Source organism: Akebia trifoliata, chromosome 12 (assembly GCF_017979445.1).
Source record: "Akebia trifoliata isolate Shusen 1 chromosome 12, ASM1797944v1, whole genome shotgun sequence".
NCBI classification, from domain to species: domain Eukaryota; kingdom Viridiplantae; phylum Streptophyta; class Magnoliopsida; order Ranunculales; family Lardizabalaceae; genus Akebia; species Akebia trifoliata.
Window position 1 is genome coordinate 35,288,576 of NC_141386.1, and position 16,200 is coordinate 35,304,775.

Genomic DNA, 16,200 nt, shown 5'->3' on the forward strand with positions numbered 1-16,200 from the left:
TTACTAAGGGTTGTTGGGGCATATGGATTATCAAATTGGCAATTGAATATCACAACCTTCTAGATTTTCTAAAAACAAAACTCAGATTCAAAGAAAAAAAACTTATAAAAGAAAAAATCCCTTTTGAGCTTGATCAAAGGTCTTTAAAATGAATGGCTATCAAATTCTTAAATTTAAAATTAAAATTCAGCAATGAAAATTAACTCTTTTTTTAATTTCTTTTTTCAAAGTTCTTAACATTTTGATCAAATTCCTCGTATGTTTGTGTCAAGTTGTTTATAGGTTTCTGTGGCTCCAACAATCATTATCAAAACTTTCTCTTGAAGTTTGGGTTGGTAGAACGAATATTGTTCCTCCATTCAACTATGTCCAAAACTACAAAATGATGCCCTCCATTATTGAAGTGTGTTCATATCCACTTTCACCACTTATGATTTGTTACGGCCATTTCCTATAAAGTTACCTCATAAATTTGGGGATCCAACTTAAAATCAATTGGCAATGAATAGAGAGGCCCAGAAGCTTATAAGGAGAGAGACAAAGCAATGAATTTTCCGATGGGGGGACTAAACTCAACACACCCCGGCATGTGTGGGCTGGACTGGGCCAAAGCACGTGGACATATGAATTGGGTGACGTGGAGGAGAGAAAGGCTCACTCTAATACTTCGATAAATTTAGTGTTCCAACTCAAACCAATTGACAATGAATGGAGAGGCCCAAGAGCTTAAAGGAGAGAGACAAGGCAATGACTCATGTGGAACCAAACTCAACATTAGCAAAGGAGGATTTTCAACAGTAACCCTCAAGGCTAATCAGGACACCCAGGCAATGGTGATGGTTTTAGCAGCAAAACTGCAAATTAGAGACGCTTAAAATTATGAACATAATTGTTGAAGCTACTGAGGCAATGGATCCTTACAGAACTTGGGAAACACTAAGCAGACAAACCAAAAATGGTCATAAAAGTACGAATCCATGGCAGCTGAACTTTGAACTTCTACATTGCTCAGTCTTAATGGAAACAAGGGAGCAGAAGATTAAAACTGGAATTCTAAAGACAAATTAAAATCTTTGAGCCCTTTAAAGTCAATTTACATATGGACCCAAAGAAGAGAAGCTACATCATAGATTTTATTAGTTAGCTTGAATGTAAATCTGCAGACTGGATATGAGACCAGTATTCTTTGACGAGCTGCGCAAATAGTGAATCCTCTCTCTTCATCAACTTCATCGGCTCATCGTACTCCACCAATTTTCCTGAAAAACAAATGAAACATATACTTGAGACTTTCAAACTCCTGCCCAGACATTCTGCCAGTTTGGTCCACAACCATATCCAATGATTTGAACCTCTTTTGAACTTAAATGTCAAATTTGATATATCTTCACTGCAAAATTGTGCTTACAGTAAAGAAATTTATGCGTTGAAGGCAGTCACAAAGTCCAATTACGGGTTCAAACGGCAAAGAAAACAACGGGAAAAAATAAGAAAGAAATGGGAAAAAACCAATGAGACATAAAAAATGAAAAATATATTAAAAATTATGAAAAATGTATATATTTAATAATACATAAGATAATTATTTTAGTTGAATCTATTTTTCAATTTAACATGTTCTCAAACATAGTTATATGTGTTATGATGCCAAAATAAAGTTTACTCATCAATACATCATTTGTTCAAAATAATACACTATTGAGAAATGAAAAACCATAACATCAAGATACTATCATCACATCCCATGTTTCTATATTTATGAATCACAAAATTCTATAATGTACCAAATCTTACATTAAAAGCATTCATGAATAAAATTGCAAAATTACTATCAGGCTACAAAGAAATAAAGTGTTTAGTTTTTTTTTTTTTTAATGAAAAAAATGTGATGTTTCCAAAACAACGCGACTTAAAAAAAAAAAAAAAGGTTTTTTTATTGTTCTATTGTCAGATGTACAAGACGTGTTTTTCTTTTCTTAAAAAAAAAATGTCGTATTTTGCTACTATGGTTGAAGGTATGAATCTCACCATCACTGATGGCAAGCACCATCGTGCAGTCCATCACTGTTGGTATTCTGTGGGCCACTGTGATCACTGTGCAATCTGCGAATTCTGTCCTTATGGTTTTTTGGAGAATTGAATCTGTTGCATTGTCGATGGATGCTGTCGCTTCATCCAGCACCAATATCCTGCTTCTCCTCAAAAGAGCCCGGCCCAAACAAAATAATTGTCTCTGTCCCATGCTCCAATTAGATCCATCTTCAACAACTGCAAATGTCAAGTTGTTTTTAGGGACTACTAGTCAAAACAAAAGCAACACCGCAAACTTGAAATCTTACCCAAAGCATCCAAACCATCTTCTTTCTCTTGTACAGCTTCTTGAAGCTGACATTTCCCAAGAACCTACCAAACATGCATGAGAAACTGTATCAGTTAGCAACTGCACCTGGTGTTGATGGTAATTTATATTTTATTTTACTAAATGCAATACTAGGATGAGAAAGTTCAACTATAAGGATGCTGGATTCATGAAAGAGAACTTGCAAGACCATTAAATTGGTGGTCTGTGAGCTATTATAACTTTTCCTAATATTAAACAACAAAGCATAAAACTGTAATAATACCTCCCATATTTCGTGGTCAGTATGTTGGGATAACGGATCCAAATTGTATCTCACGGTCCCATTGAAAAGAGTAGGATCTTGAGGTATGATCCCAAAACGAAACCTCAGATCATGAAGCCCGATTGTTGAGATGTCAAGACCATCTATAACAATTTTCCCCCCTGCAGGTTCTACCAGGCGAAACAAAGCACCGATAAGAGTTGTCTTCCCACTACCGGTCCGGCCAACAATCCCAATCTTGTGCCCTCCTTCAAATGTACAAGAGATCCCCCGAAGAACAAGTGGAGTATCAGGCCTATATCTAATCTGTTTGACATCAGGTTCCTTATTAATCATGCAATTCATGTGCAAATTGATATAAATTCGTGCACACATACACACATACATACCTTCAAATCATGAATCTCCACTCTGCCAACAGCAGGCCAACTGGGTGCGGGACGCTTCTCAACTATGACTTCTGGGGCTTCAGGAGGAATGTGCATGTATTGGTTTAGCCTTTCGACAGAAATAATGTAGTTGGCTAACGTGCATTGGTTTTGAATAGAGAACACAAGGGACATATTTAACGAAAGACCATACGAAAATGCCATCCCAACATATCCTGCCATCAGAAGATTGGTGGCCAAAGCTTCATTAGCCATTTTCAAGAATATGTCGTCGGTTATATTCTACCAATTTCTGCTAATAGAACATTTTTGCACAAAACGAAAATCTACTAATGGCACTAGTGATAAGAACTTTAACAGCTGTAGTAGAAACAACATAACCCACCAGCACCATAAGTTCCCCGTGGAAGCAAAACCATGGCAAGTGCAGAGGAGGAAATCACAATGGCACTCAGTATTTCTAAACGCTGTATCAACCACTCATTTGCTGAAAAATTGTGGAAAAAAGGACTAGCATTTGTGTCAATGAGCTCCAAATTCTTATCAAAGAATCGATCTTCCTCCTCAAAAGCTCTGATTGTCATTGATCCTGCTATGGTTTCGGCAAGATGGTTTGCTAACATAGATTTAGTTGTGCCATTGATCCGCATCAATTCTTTTGCAGTAGCAAAGTAGTACCTCTGTTTGTTGAAAAAACACAGTTTTTTGTTTGGTAAAACGGAAACAGGATAACAAAAATTCTCAGAAACTGTTCTCTTGCCCCTGCCATAAACTCACCACACATCCAGCGTTCGTATGATAGGGCTATCTGGAGATCTTCTAAGCCAAAAACTGACCCAATAATAAGAACATTAACAACTAAAACTATCAATTTATCATATTTTCTACAAAAATCCAGATGAAATACTCATTCAGCTGGACTGAATTTTTGCCAAAAGAGTCATCTTGGAAGCTATGTCACACGGACAGTTAGTAATGAGTTTCATTTCAGTGTACAAACTTCAACTCTGTAACCATGAAGTCAAGATATACTCTGCTAAAATTTCATGGTGCAGTCCACCCAAATCGTGGGTGCTAATTCTCATCAATGGGAGTCGTGTATACGACAGGGGCAGTGAATACCGCATCATCAACTCAATTTTGATCTAAGTATTCAACTTTAGAGAAAAACTTAAAAGAACTGTGTAATACCTGTAAGCATATAGCCAAAAAAATCATTGGAATGGAGACGAACAAGACTTGCCAGGTAACAACAGCCAATACTCCAAGATTGGCATATGTATTCATGGTGGCCCCAACACTAAAAACTAAGCTGAATGGGACATCTAGATCGACAATACTCAAATCAGAAGAGACCTGTACAAAAACATACAAAGATAAGACGTGTAAAGATCTCGAACATAATATGTTGTCAAGTCTTAGTTAGGAGAATCTTACCCGACTCAATATCCTTCCCAAGGGTGTAGAGTCGTAAAAAGCCATTGGTGCACGGAAAAGAGAGCTCAGTAGCTGAGAAAATAAAGACTTTGATGACTGGAGACTCAAAGCAACTACAGACAGAGATCTAGCAAACAAAATGATTATCGCGAAAACTCCTATCAACAAGTACACAAGAATCAGTCTCAATTCGCTGACACGAGGGTTCTGAACATTAGCAGCCATCCAAGTATTCTGCAATATATTCGTAGACACAAATATGAGGTGAGTTGTACATCCAAAAATGAAGTAAACGAAGCCCATGTTCTGACTTAGATACTGTTTGTAAGGCTTCAGACCCATATCTCCTATTTCTCTCTCCTCTTGTTTAATCAACTGATCTCCTATCGATGTTTTCAACTGTTTGTCAGTATGAGTCTTGATCTCTCTACTAGAGATTTCTGGTCTCCTTGGAGATACAACCTTGGTGAGCCTTTCGGGACCAGCAGTATCTTTGTGTGCATTAACAAGGACTTGAAATTCTTGACTAGTAGCCAATAACTGATGATAAGTTGCAGAACTTAGGATTTCCCCGTCCGACATTAACTGTCATCAAAATAAAACTTATTTCAATATGCTGGTTTAGATTTTAGAATAAGAGATTGCTTCATGATAATGATGGGAAAATGTTAAGAGTAAACACCAACTCTTTAAGGTCTTCGTCTGACATTAAACTGTCAACAAATTAAAACTTATTCCAATATGCTGCTTAGAATAACAGATTGCTTCATAATATTAGTGGGAAAATGTTTAATCAACTCCAACTCTTTAAGGTCATTGGTATGAGAATCATGTTTGGTTAGTGTGAAGTGGTAGAGAAATTCCATAAATACCCCAGCCCCTCTTTTGTATCATTGGGCTCGATCAATGTATTGTCCAAACAGAGGTGTTACACGAGAAGGTTGTGATGAGCTCTGCTAATTCCGAATGTACTATGGATCATTGAAGTCAACCACTGTGGGTCATACTTCCTATCCCGAGCTAAATCATCTTCAAAGAAGATCCATTAAAAAAATTGCAAGATTTGAATTGTGAACTTACCACAACAGAATCAAATGCAGGAAGGAAATCGACTTGGTGGGTCACAAGTAAGACAGTCTTCCCTGCCAGAGCTCCCATTACATATTCCTGCCAAAACCCAAGTTAGCCTGCACTGGAAGACAGTAGGCATGGAAGCAATAATTTTCATAAGGAAGAGAATAGATAGAGTACGTTAAAAAGGCTCGTAGCAGTATGAGCATCAACTGCGCTAAAGGGATCATCTAAGAGATATATATCCGCGTCCTGATAAAGTGCACGGGCAAGTTGAACACGCTGCTTCTGACCACCACTAAGATTAACTCCTCTTTCTCCGATTTCAGTGAGGTCACCAAAGGGTGTCATCTCAAGGTCTTTTATCAATGAGCACCTTTCTAGTGTTTCTTGGTACCTTTGCTTATCAAAGGGAGACCCGAATAAAATATTTTCTCGTATTGTTCCTGTCTGAATCCATGCCATTTGAGAAACATAGGCAATCTCTCCATAAACATTAGTCTGTAAAATCAAGAAACGGGGACATGTTACTCATATATGACAATTCAAGCTCTTCACAAACAGGGGAACTAAGTAAAATATGTAAATTATTTGAAATAAGATCCTAGAGTAACATATCACTATGTGTAGTATATTTTCATTATTATCTATGAAAGAGAGAAAACTAAAGGTGGTAATAAGAACTTGCCATTCCCTCGATGGTTGGAACCTCTCCAAGAATTGCTGCTAAAAGGGTTGATTTACCCGAGCCAACCTCTCCACAGATAGCCACCTTTTCACCAGGTTTAACCTCTAGATTTATATTTCTTAGGGTGGGTTTTGATAGATTCTCTTCCCATGAAACATTCGCCGACTTGATAAAAATGGCGTGCTCAAGTCCCTCCATATTGCACTTCCGCCTAACAGTTCTACTCTCCAGCTCTGGTGCCTCCAGAAATTCTACAATTCGTGTTAATGCAACCTTTGCTTGAATGACCACTCCAATAACATCAGGGATTGATCTCACCGGGTCTTGAACAAGGCGTAAAGTAGCTACAAAAGTAAAAACATTACTAGCATTTAGGGGAATTCCAAGCAAGTAACATCCACCAAAAGTAGCCGTCGAGACCAAGAGTGGAGATGACCAAAATAACAAGAGATTGTATGCTTTCCGCATCTGTACTGCCGACAACCACTTATACTCCTCTTTCCTCAGTCTTTCTATAACATTTTTGAAATGTGTCTCCCATGCATATAGCTTCAACACTTTCATGTTCACCAGAGCCTCTCCCATGGCCTTAAGCCTCTCATCCTGAGCTACCATGAGCTTAGTTTGGAACTTATGCTGTAGCTTGGCCAAGGGAGTATTACAGAGCACGGTGAGTACAATTACAATCAGGGCTGCAATCGTTGCAAGCCCAACAGCATGGATAAGTATCACTAATGCGATACAAAGCTGGAGGCTTGTGGTCCACGTCTGATGAAACCAAAAGGGGAATTCTCCTATTCTATAAGCATCAACCGTAACATAGTTCATAATCTCACCACCTGAATGCACAACCTTAGCAGCATTAGATAGTCGCAATTGCTTCCTATAAATTGCTGCTGAAAGCAAAGACCTTACTTGAATGCCGACAAGTCTACTTCGGAAGTACCATTGTCTTTGGGATATGGATTCTAAACATTTTGCAAAGAACAATGTTATGGCTAATACATAACCTTCATATTTAAAAGCTTCATTCCCTTCAGCAACCTCAATGAAGGCATTAAGAAGCAGAGGACCCATTGACAAGGTTATCACCTTAAGAAATGCAAATAACCCAGAAATTAAAATTCCTTTCCATTGGCACGAAACCATCGTCCACAAAATCGATGGTTGGGTCGAGGGTCTGGTTTGTTTTTCTTTGTTAAATTGCTCCATAAAAAACGAGTAACATGTTTTCGCTCGATCTGCTTCACGCAACCGAGGAATGTCTTCATCCTCAAGGGTTTTCTCCTTACCCTTCTTCATTAACGGATTCAACCACCAAAACGACAAACTACTAAAAAATCCAGCTTTAGCGAATGGAGTGACATTACTATCAGAAGTAATTTTACTATTTCCATTTTCTTCACCACTCAAAGGTGTGTAAAGAGAAGCACCATTGATGATTTGTCCATTTTCCTCAAACTTGTATTCCTTATAAGCACACAATAGCAATAGAACTGATCCTGGCAAAGATAAAACATCTAGAATCATCTTAACCGATACTTCTTCACTTGCAATTGCAATTACAAGCGACAAAACAGATAGAGTTCCTGCAAAAAGGCAGGCTACTATTGACCAAAGCCTCACAAAGGATTTTGGAAGCCATCTTCCCCTGAGACTCACTGTTAAACCAAGAAACAACCAAGTGAAGCCTTGAAGTAATACCACTAACCACCAATGTAGGGGTAAGATCGACTCCGCATTTCTCAATTTCTCTTCCACAATCCAAATTCCCAAACCCAAGTACACTAGACCCAAACAGCCATTGAAAATTGCAGAAAGTAGCTCCAACGGGTAAAACCGTTGGGAACGATTTCGAAACCAAATTGTTCTCGATGAGGACTTGGTAACAAGATTGACTAAGAACATGAGGATGAGCAGGATATTGACACAAATGACAAAGACATGGTTGATACATGAAGAAGGATTGGTAATGGATACAAAAGCAGAACCACATGACACTCCACCACAATCAGATTCCCCGCAAAAGACAGTCCAGAGATCCTCCATCGATTGTTTTTCTCTCTTCGCCTTTCAAATTCTACAACAAAAAACAACTCTCTAGTAAAAAAGATTTGAACTTTAAGTAATTTATCAGATATAACAAGGAAAGAATGTGAGAGAAAGACTAAAAGTAGAACATCATCTGTTCATTGTTCATCCTATAAGAAAAACTCAAAATACTATCGATCAAAAGTATAGAAATAGAAATAGAAAACAGGATTTTTTTTTAAAAACTTCCAATAATGATATTTTACTGGAAACAGAGAAGTGAATCGGATTCAAATTTCGCCATGCAGTAGGAAACTCGATCGCACAACATTGAGTGATTTGGGAAAAAATTTTGCATTTATGTACGGAGCTTATAAGAATCACATAATCGAAGAAATGGATCAAAAGTTATGACCTTTAACACATCACATACCTCAATTTTTCTGGACTCAGAGATAGCTTCCGTTTCGTTCTTCTACCCGAAAAGATGATTTTTTTTCTTTTTTTATACAGTTTCGGGGCTGATATTTCTGCAAAAGAGCTCAATCAAATCATTACGAGTTCAAAAGCTCAGAACTCATTTAAAAATAATAATAAATCTTTCCAAAAGTCGATTTGCAGAAATCATATTTACGAAAAAACTCTCCACTCGAATCTTACAACTTTATTGAGATCATCTCTCAATCAAAGAGAGAGAGAGAGAGAGAGAAAAGAGAACAAACCGAATTTCTAAAGAAACCGAAAACTTCGGCCTCCGAAACCGTTACAAAACTGAAAGAAAAGACAGACTCTCCGTATCCGAATCCGATAGTTTCGGTGTTTGTGATCGTATCAGAAGTAGTACAATCAAAGCTCGATACAAGACTAAAAGAAGAAAAAAAACGAAGATAATTTGTACAACCACATGTAACATATATTTGCCGGGCGGGCCTGGCTTGCATGCTTAACCGATTTCGTCATCGCACACGTAATTTGACAAGAAGTTGTCTTCATCGATCACAAATTATTTTTTTCTCACAGCGCAACATTTCACATACGACGAAAATGACACAAAATTCCGCATGCCATGAAAAGAAAAAGAGTCGTGCTGTGGTTACACAGGATTTACTGTGATTCTCACAATTCTGACGTGGACATCTATACATAATGGATTTTACTCATATCGTGAGGAAACACATCTATGGTTATGTGTGCATCTCACTTCAGAATCGTAATAAATACCCTGTGTCATTTCAACATTTTTCAAAAAAACATTAAAAAAAATAATTATTTAACGACAGAAAATATGGAATGACACAAACGGAGACACAAAAGTGACAACAAAAATTGATGTGATGACATGCACATAACCTTGAATGCTTTTTACTAGTATCTCATGGAAAAGCATCTACGATTATATGTGCCCCATCACATTATTTTGTCACCGCATCTATGATTAGAATCATAGATTTTTTTTTCTCGAGATACATAATTATATATATTTATGGAGATATGCAATTATGTATTCTAGAAAAAAAATTATATAATTCTAACACATGTCACATCAGGGGAGGGGGGAGAGTAAAAAAATTACACTCTTAAAAAAAAAAGATTTTTCGAGCAACATCTAATGAATTGAAAATAAACTACTTTCAGAATTGGAGGTGTTTGATGCAACAAAACAACTAAATTTACATAGAAAAGGATTTGCCTGCACATGAGATTTTTCACGTCAAGTGGCAAATCCTTTTACTAGGATTTGTTAGTCAAACGGAATATTAAAAATAGCACCCAAAAAATAATATTTCAATTAAGAAATCCAATCTTATTAAAACAAGAATCCTGCAACTCCCTTTCATCTTTTTCACAAGGAACCCATACAACTCACTCTAAGTTCTCTCTCTCACACACACACATTGAACAATCCCATTTCAATATTAAAAGAAAAATTAAAGAAATCATAGGTAGAAATTAAAAAAATAAATAAATAAATAACTAAAAGAGAAATTTATATTTGTTGGAGAAGATTAAACCATCCTCTTACAACACCAAACCTCGGCTTGATTTGTTTGTCATTTTTCTTTATTTCTTCTCCAAAACCAGTTGAAAGAGAATTAATACAACTGCTCTCTCTCACTTTCTCCTTTGTTGGTTTTTTTATTTGAGTAATTTAGACTTGTCCCCACATGTTTTGGTTGGTATTAGAGACAGCTCCCTGTGTTTTCAACTGATGGATTGCATTACCCATTGATCTAGGTTTGTCTAGGAATGAAAAATGAGTTTTGTTTAATGCAAGAACATTAGTTTCATTATAGAACTCCTAACTTTGTCTTATTCATGAATGTCAACTTCTTTTTATTATTCAACTCATTCCTTTGTTTACTTGAGTATGTGATGGTCATATTATTATAAATAAATAAAAAAGCATAAATTATGATTAGTTTTTGAGATGATCGAAAGTTTTATTATGAGCAAAATGTGGAGAATTTATCTTACTCAGCTGGAATAAACCTAGTGCTAGTTGTGCAAGCTTCTTCACTTCAACAAAAACTTATTTTGGTACCTTAGATGACTCAGACTTGGTTGATATTTTGGGTTTAATTGAGGTATGATCCGGAGGATTTGTGGATCTTTGCTATTTAAAATTCTTGTTGAAAAAACAAAGAAATAAATTAAGGTTTAATGTGATTGTAATCACGAATAATTTTATTTTTTAAAGGAAGATAAACATATAACACCGCAATTAAATAATAGTCATGATTATCATGTTTTTGTGTATATCACGATAAAAAAAAAATTATCCCATTTTATAAAAGAGATTCTTTTAAATTTTTCACAAAAAAATGATTTTATCGTGATTTTTATATAGTTATCCCAAAATTCAAATTAAAACAATTTTTTTTGTTATTTTTTAATGCAACTTAAACAACAACAAAAAAATCACAAAATTTTCCAGGATGTGCTCAAATGGTAGAAAAAAAATTCTTATATTGTCAGACAATATTTTTTCCTACAGTCAAACACACCTTAAATGTCAAATACAATATGATTTTTCTTTTGAAACTAATGTTCAGATCGACTTTAATCTGGGAAATTTTGAAAATAAGTCTTTTTACAAAAAATCTTTCTTCCATTCCATTTCTCTTTAAGCAATTATATTTTCAATCCAATCTCTTCCCTGTAGCAAGTCAGTTCAAACCTCCTCTTGTTTTGTTATCTCCAAAATCTCTACCTCTTCGTCTCACTCAATAGAATTTCGAAAGATAAATCAAGGGATTTGACAAGAAATTGTTGATGAAGGTCATTTACATTAATTGTCGATAGTCTCCCAAAAAAGACTGTAATCAAGAGGGTCATGTCATCAATTTGCAAACATATATAGGATTGGTATCTCAAATATTCACCAAAATGTGGAGGGATAAGTCCTAAATTGACCGTGGATTTAATGATGACAATCTTTCTCCTACTTTAGAATCTATTTAAAATATGTACTCAATAACTAACTCATTGATAAGAAGATCAACTAAGTTGTACTTACCAATCTTGGTGAACTCATCATTATCAAACCAATCATTTTTATGACTTTCCAATTATAGAAGTAAATAGTTTTGACTGTGGTGCCATTAATGATCACTATATCATAGGAAAGTATGAAGTATAAACAAAAAAGGACCCCCAACATTTTAAGAAATATTTTTTTCTCACCCCTTTATGATGGACCCGCAGATAAGTCTTTTCTATCTGATGAATTAAATCAAGAGAGATTTACCTAGTAAATCCAACTATTGCATTTTTATTACAAGAACTCCTCTGTAATTCTGACAACTCTAAGGAAATCTTATTTTATGAAATTTATTACCCACCAAGCCCTGGAGTGTGAATCCACATCATAAAATTCAAATTTATGAGATTAATTAATTTGTTACTTAACATATGTTGGATTGGATTTTAACCGAATCATTTGTGACATTCTAAAAAATGATCTGATGCTACAAAGTTATAAAGGACAAAATTCTAAGAATCTTAATAAAAAAATTTGAAAAAAAAAATTAATTTTTATCATTTAATTTTAATTTTAAATTTAAAATTTTTGTAGCGAACCATTTTAAGCACTTACAATCATACTCAAAAAAGTTATTATTATTTTTTTCTTTTGAATCTGATTTTTTCTATGAAACCCAAAAAGATATGTCGTTGGATTGTTAATTTAATAATGCATGTGGGCCCAAAGACCCTTACTATGATTTGAAAGCCAAGTTTGTCACGATAGTATGCCTCATAAAGGAAGGTTTGTTCAAGTATGATAAAGTAAGGGAGTTTAGACCTGTTTAGTGAATCTCTCTTAAATCAAAAGATGTGGGCCAAACCTGAGAGAGTAGATCACGCCGGACGTAACTAGTATTAAAGTCCAAACTTTCCTCTAACAAACCTCCAAATAAAAGTTTTTTTTTTTTTCATTTAAAAATTCTGCATGAGTTAAAATTAGAATAATGATTTTGGAGCTCGAAAGTCTTTACTCGGCTGGCGTGTCACTTATACAGAATCAAATATCTTTTTCTTGAGATACACAATTCCACATCTTTTTTGGGGATGTGTATCCCAAGAAAAGAGATCTATGCTATCAAGTCCATGCCACATCAATCAATCGAGTATTGACCGTGCGAAGATTAACTCCACAATGGTCAAGGTTATTTATTTACCTATCGAGTCGTGATTTTCTAACACCCCTTTTGACATGTGTTCCATATGTCTCTTAACATGGCATGGGTTAGAATCGTAGATATTTCCCTCGGGATATACAACTATACATCTCATATAAAAATCTATGATTCTGAATTATGCCACGTCAAAAGGCATGTGTGTTTGTGTGGAGTTTTACGTGGCTAGGTTCCAAATTTATTAAAACAGGTTGTCTATTTTGATAGCCACGTGAGAAACTAAACAATAGAAGGACAAAGTATTAGGTAAGATCTTACGCTAATTGATAATAAATAGTCGTGTTGGGGTGTCACGGGATTTACTGTGATTCTCACAATTCTGACGTAAACATACATACATAATTGTAGATAGTTTTTATTTGTAACGTAAGAAAACACATCTATGATTATGTGCACATCCCACGTCAGACTTGTGAGAATCACAGTAAATGCCCCGTGTCATTCCAACATTTTCCTGATAAAGATTGGCCAACCCTACGTACACCTACCCTTTTATTTTTTGTTTTCCATACACCAACTTCCCTATTTTAATGTCTTTTAGGTAATATCATGTTTTACCGTATGTTCCTACCTAACATTTATGGAATAAATACAACTTTTCTCTCGTGTTGATTTGACGCATATCAAATCAAAATATCTATATCAAAAATTCTATAAAAGTTCAATTGAATCCACATAATCGATCAATTTTTCTTTAAAGATACATCAAGCAATGATGTTTTGATTCATTTGTGAGAATATTATTCATTAAAATTCAATTTCTTTTTCTTTTAAACTTGATTCATAATTTGGAAAATAAATGACCATCAAACTTCCACATAACTCTTAAACTTAAAATTAAATTCTACAATCAAAATAAAATTTTTTTGAAAAAAAAAAATCAAAATTCATAAAAAAAATTTCCTCTAGAATACTAAAGTATTTGATCATATTTTTAAATGCCAGAAGGTGAGCCCAAAAACCTAGTAAGAGTGAAATCCTTCCTTAAGTTAGTAAAATCAGACTCTTTTTTAATTGATTTTTACAATAAAAAATTTCATTGTGATTTTACAAATAATTTGTGATAATTTTTTTTTGTCGTAAATCATTTACTGAAATTTCTTAAGAATTTAGACGATCCATGTAAATTTTTTGCACTGCAAAGTATTTGCATTGTGTAATCAAACACTCGTAAAATTGATTTTTAAAAATTATTTACATTTTACAAATAATTTGCACCATACCAAACAGGGCCTTCATATGGAATCTAATCCGAATTTGGACACGTCGGTAAAAGACATCCATTAGAAGAAGATGAGAATGAGACGTGTCGTATGGGGTAATATCGTATATAAAAAAAGTGGATTTTGAAATCCATTTCGAACAAATCTCACGTACCATCTAACAATCAATGCAGCATTGGCCAGATGACTGAGTTTAGCACTAAGTGGGTCCACCAGTTCATAATTTCATGGACACGTGTTTTAATTTGATTCATCATCAGATATGTAGTAGTTGGATTAGTAACTGAGAGAAATTAAGTGACCGACAATTGACTCGACTTTAGTGAATTGTCACCATCCATCACGACATCATGATTTGGACTTAAAATGTAATCTTTATTGAGTTCGACGAGCTTTACTAAGTGTCCTTGACTCACCTTTCAACATAAAAACAATATAATATGAACTTTGAAAAAAAAAAATATATATATATATATATATATATATATATATATGAATTAAAATATATATAAAAAATTAAAATTACCTCTGAATTTTAATTTTAAAATTGGGAGTTAGGCCATCTTTCAAAACCTTGGAACAAACTCATAAGAAATTTCTTTTTAAAAAATTTTCTGTTTTGGATCTGAATTTTTTTTATGAAATTTAGAGGATTGTAATATTGGATAACTAATGTGATAATCCACTTGAGAAAAATGACTCAAGGCTTAAAATCTTAACTAAGTTAGTAAGGATAATATTTCTCATCTTTATTATTATTTTTTATTATTAGTAGTAAATAAATAAATATTTTATGATAATTATGGAATGCTATTAAAACCTCGTAAACTTATTTCTAAAATTTTTATTTTATTATTACCATTAATCCTTTATTATTTTATCAAAAGAAAAAAATATATAAAATATTTTATAGAGAGAGAAGGATATAATAAACAAATATTTGTGGACAACATTTCCTCCATTTAATATAGGACAAATTTTACGAAAGCACAAGTGGCAAATTGAAATCATTTAACCACAAGGGCTGGTGAGATGGCCAAGATCAATATTTTTAATGTCGAACTCACCACTTGCTATCAAGTTCACCATTTTTTATTGTCAAGTTCAACATTTTTATTTTCGGACTCACCACTTTTTATTATTAAGTTTGATGGTAATTAAACATGATTTAAAATCATCAAGTTTATCAATAATTATTGTCGAACTCAAAATATTAATATTATTTAACTCAATGATATAGGTTATATAGTCCCTAAATTTGAAGAACTCGACGCTTTTAAGTCATGTTTAATTACTATTGAATTCAACAATATTTTCATTAAAAAAAAATAGTCGAACTCGACAATAAAAAGTGGTAAGCTCAATAATAAAAATAGTGAACTTAATAAAAAGTGGTAAACTTAACACTAAGTGGTGACTTCAACAATAAAATTATTGGAATCAACACTATAAATGTGATCCAAATTTTTTTTTTGTTTTTGTTTACTACAACAGTTGATAGATCTTCTCAAAATTCCTAAGGTGCATATATTAGAGTTGTGAAATGGATACTCTGATCAAAAGTTACAATTACGATGAAATCTTCAAATCTTTTAGAATCTCCACCTCGTTCTTCATTTTTTTTATTAATCGTTGAAATAAAAGAAAATTATCTAAATGTTCAAAATTAAGAATATATCACTCTCCACTAGTCATCCATTGAAAAATATAACTATATAAAAGAAAATGAGAAAAATAATAGTTTGGGTATTTCAAAAATATTACAACGTGAAATGAGATTCAGGGACTATTAAGAAACAAAAAACTTATTAAATGAATTATTAAGATATCGCCCAAAACTTAAGCATTATTTATATATAATTAAAAAAAAATCCCCCCACCAACATTCTTTACATAATTTTCCCATTTTATTTCCATGTTTCACAATCTCATTGATGATTCAAGCTATGAATATAAATGGATCTTGTCACAGGTAGAACTAGTATGAGTCATGCTAAGGCGACACAAACAAAGACACAAAGATAACAAAATAATGTGATC

At 33.9% G+C, this 16,200-nt stretch overlaps 1 protein-coding gene across 1 annotated transcript; it reads right to left on the reverse strand.

Moving 5' to 3' along the window:
• Nucleotides 1–956: 956 nt before the first annotated feature.
• On the reverse strand, nt 957–9,196 carry LOC147389893 (ABC transporter C family member 10-like). Its single transcript, XM_086417829.1, has 13 exons — nt 8,963–9,196; nt 8,674–8,770; nt 6,210–8,289; nt 5,702–6,022; nt 5,531–5,617; nt 4,451–5,035; nt 4,205–4,369; nt 3,399–3,693; nt 3,014–3,228; nt 2,625–2,930; nt 2,340–2,403; nt 2,029–2,268; nt 957–1,259 (listed from the first exon to the last, which is right to left on the reverse strand). The coding sequence occupies exons 3-13, from the start codon at nt 8,256–8,258 to the stop codon at nt 1,141–1,143; spliced, it is 4,446 nt and encodes a 1,481-aa protein (XP_086273955.1). The 5' UTR covers nt 8,259–8,289; nt 8,674–8,770; nt 8,963–9,196; the 3' UTR covers nt 957–1,140.
• Nucleotides 9,197–16,200: the final 7,004 nt, after the last annotated feature.

Coding starts and splice junctions, on each gene's coding strand:
- LOC147389893 (XM_086417829.1), bottom strand. CDS start 8,258: ATGGAGGATCTCTGGACTGTCTTTTGCGGGGAATCTGATTGTGGTGGA. Junction 3,694..4,204: donor TTTTGGCTATATGCTTACAG/GTATTACACAGT, acceptor TTCAACAAACAG/AGGTACTACTTTGCTACTGC. Junction 1,260..2,028: donor GGTGCTTGCCATCAGTGATG/GTGAGATTCATA, acceptor TTTGTTTTTCAG/GAAAATTGGTGGAGTACGAT.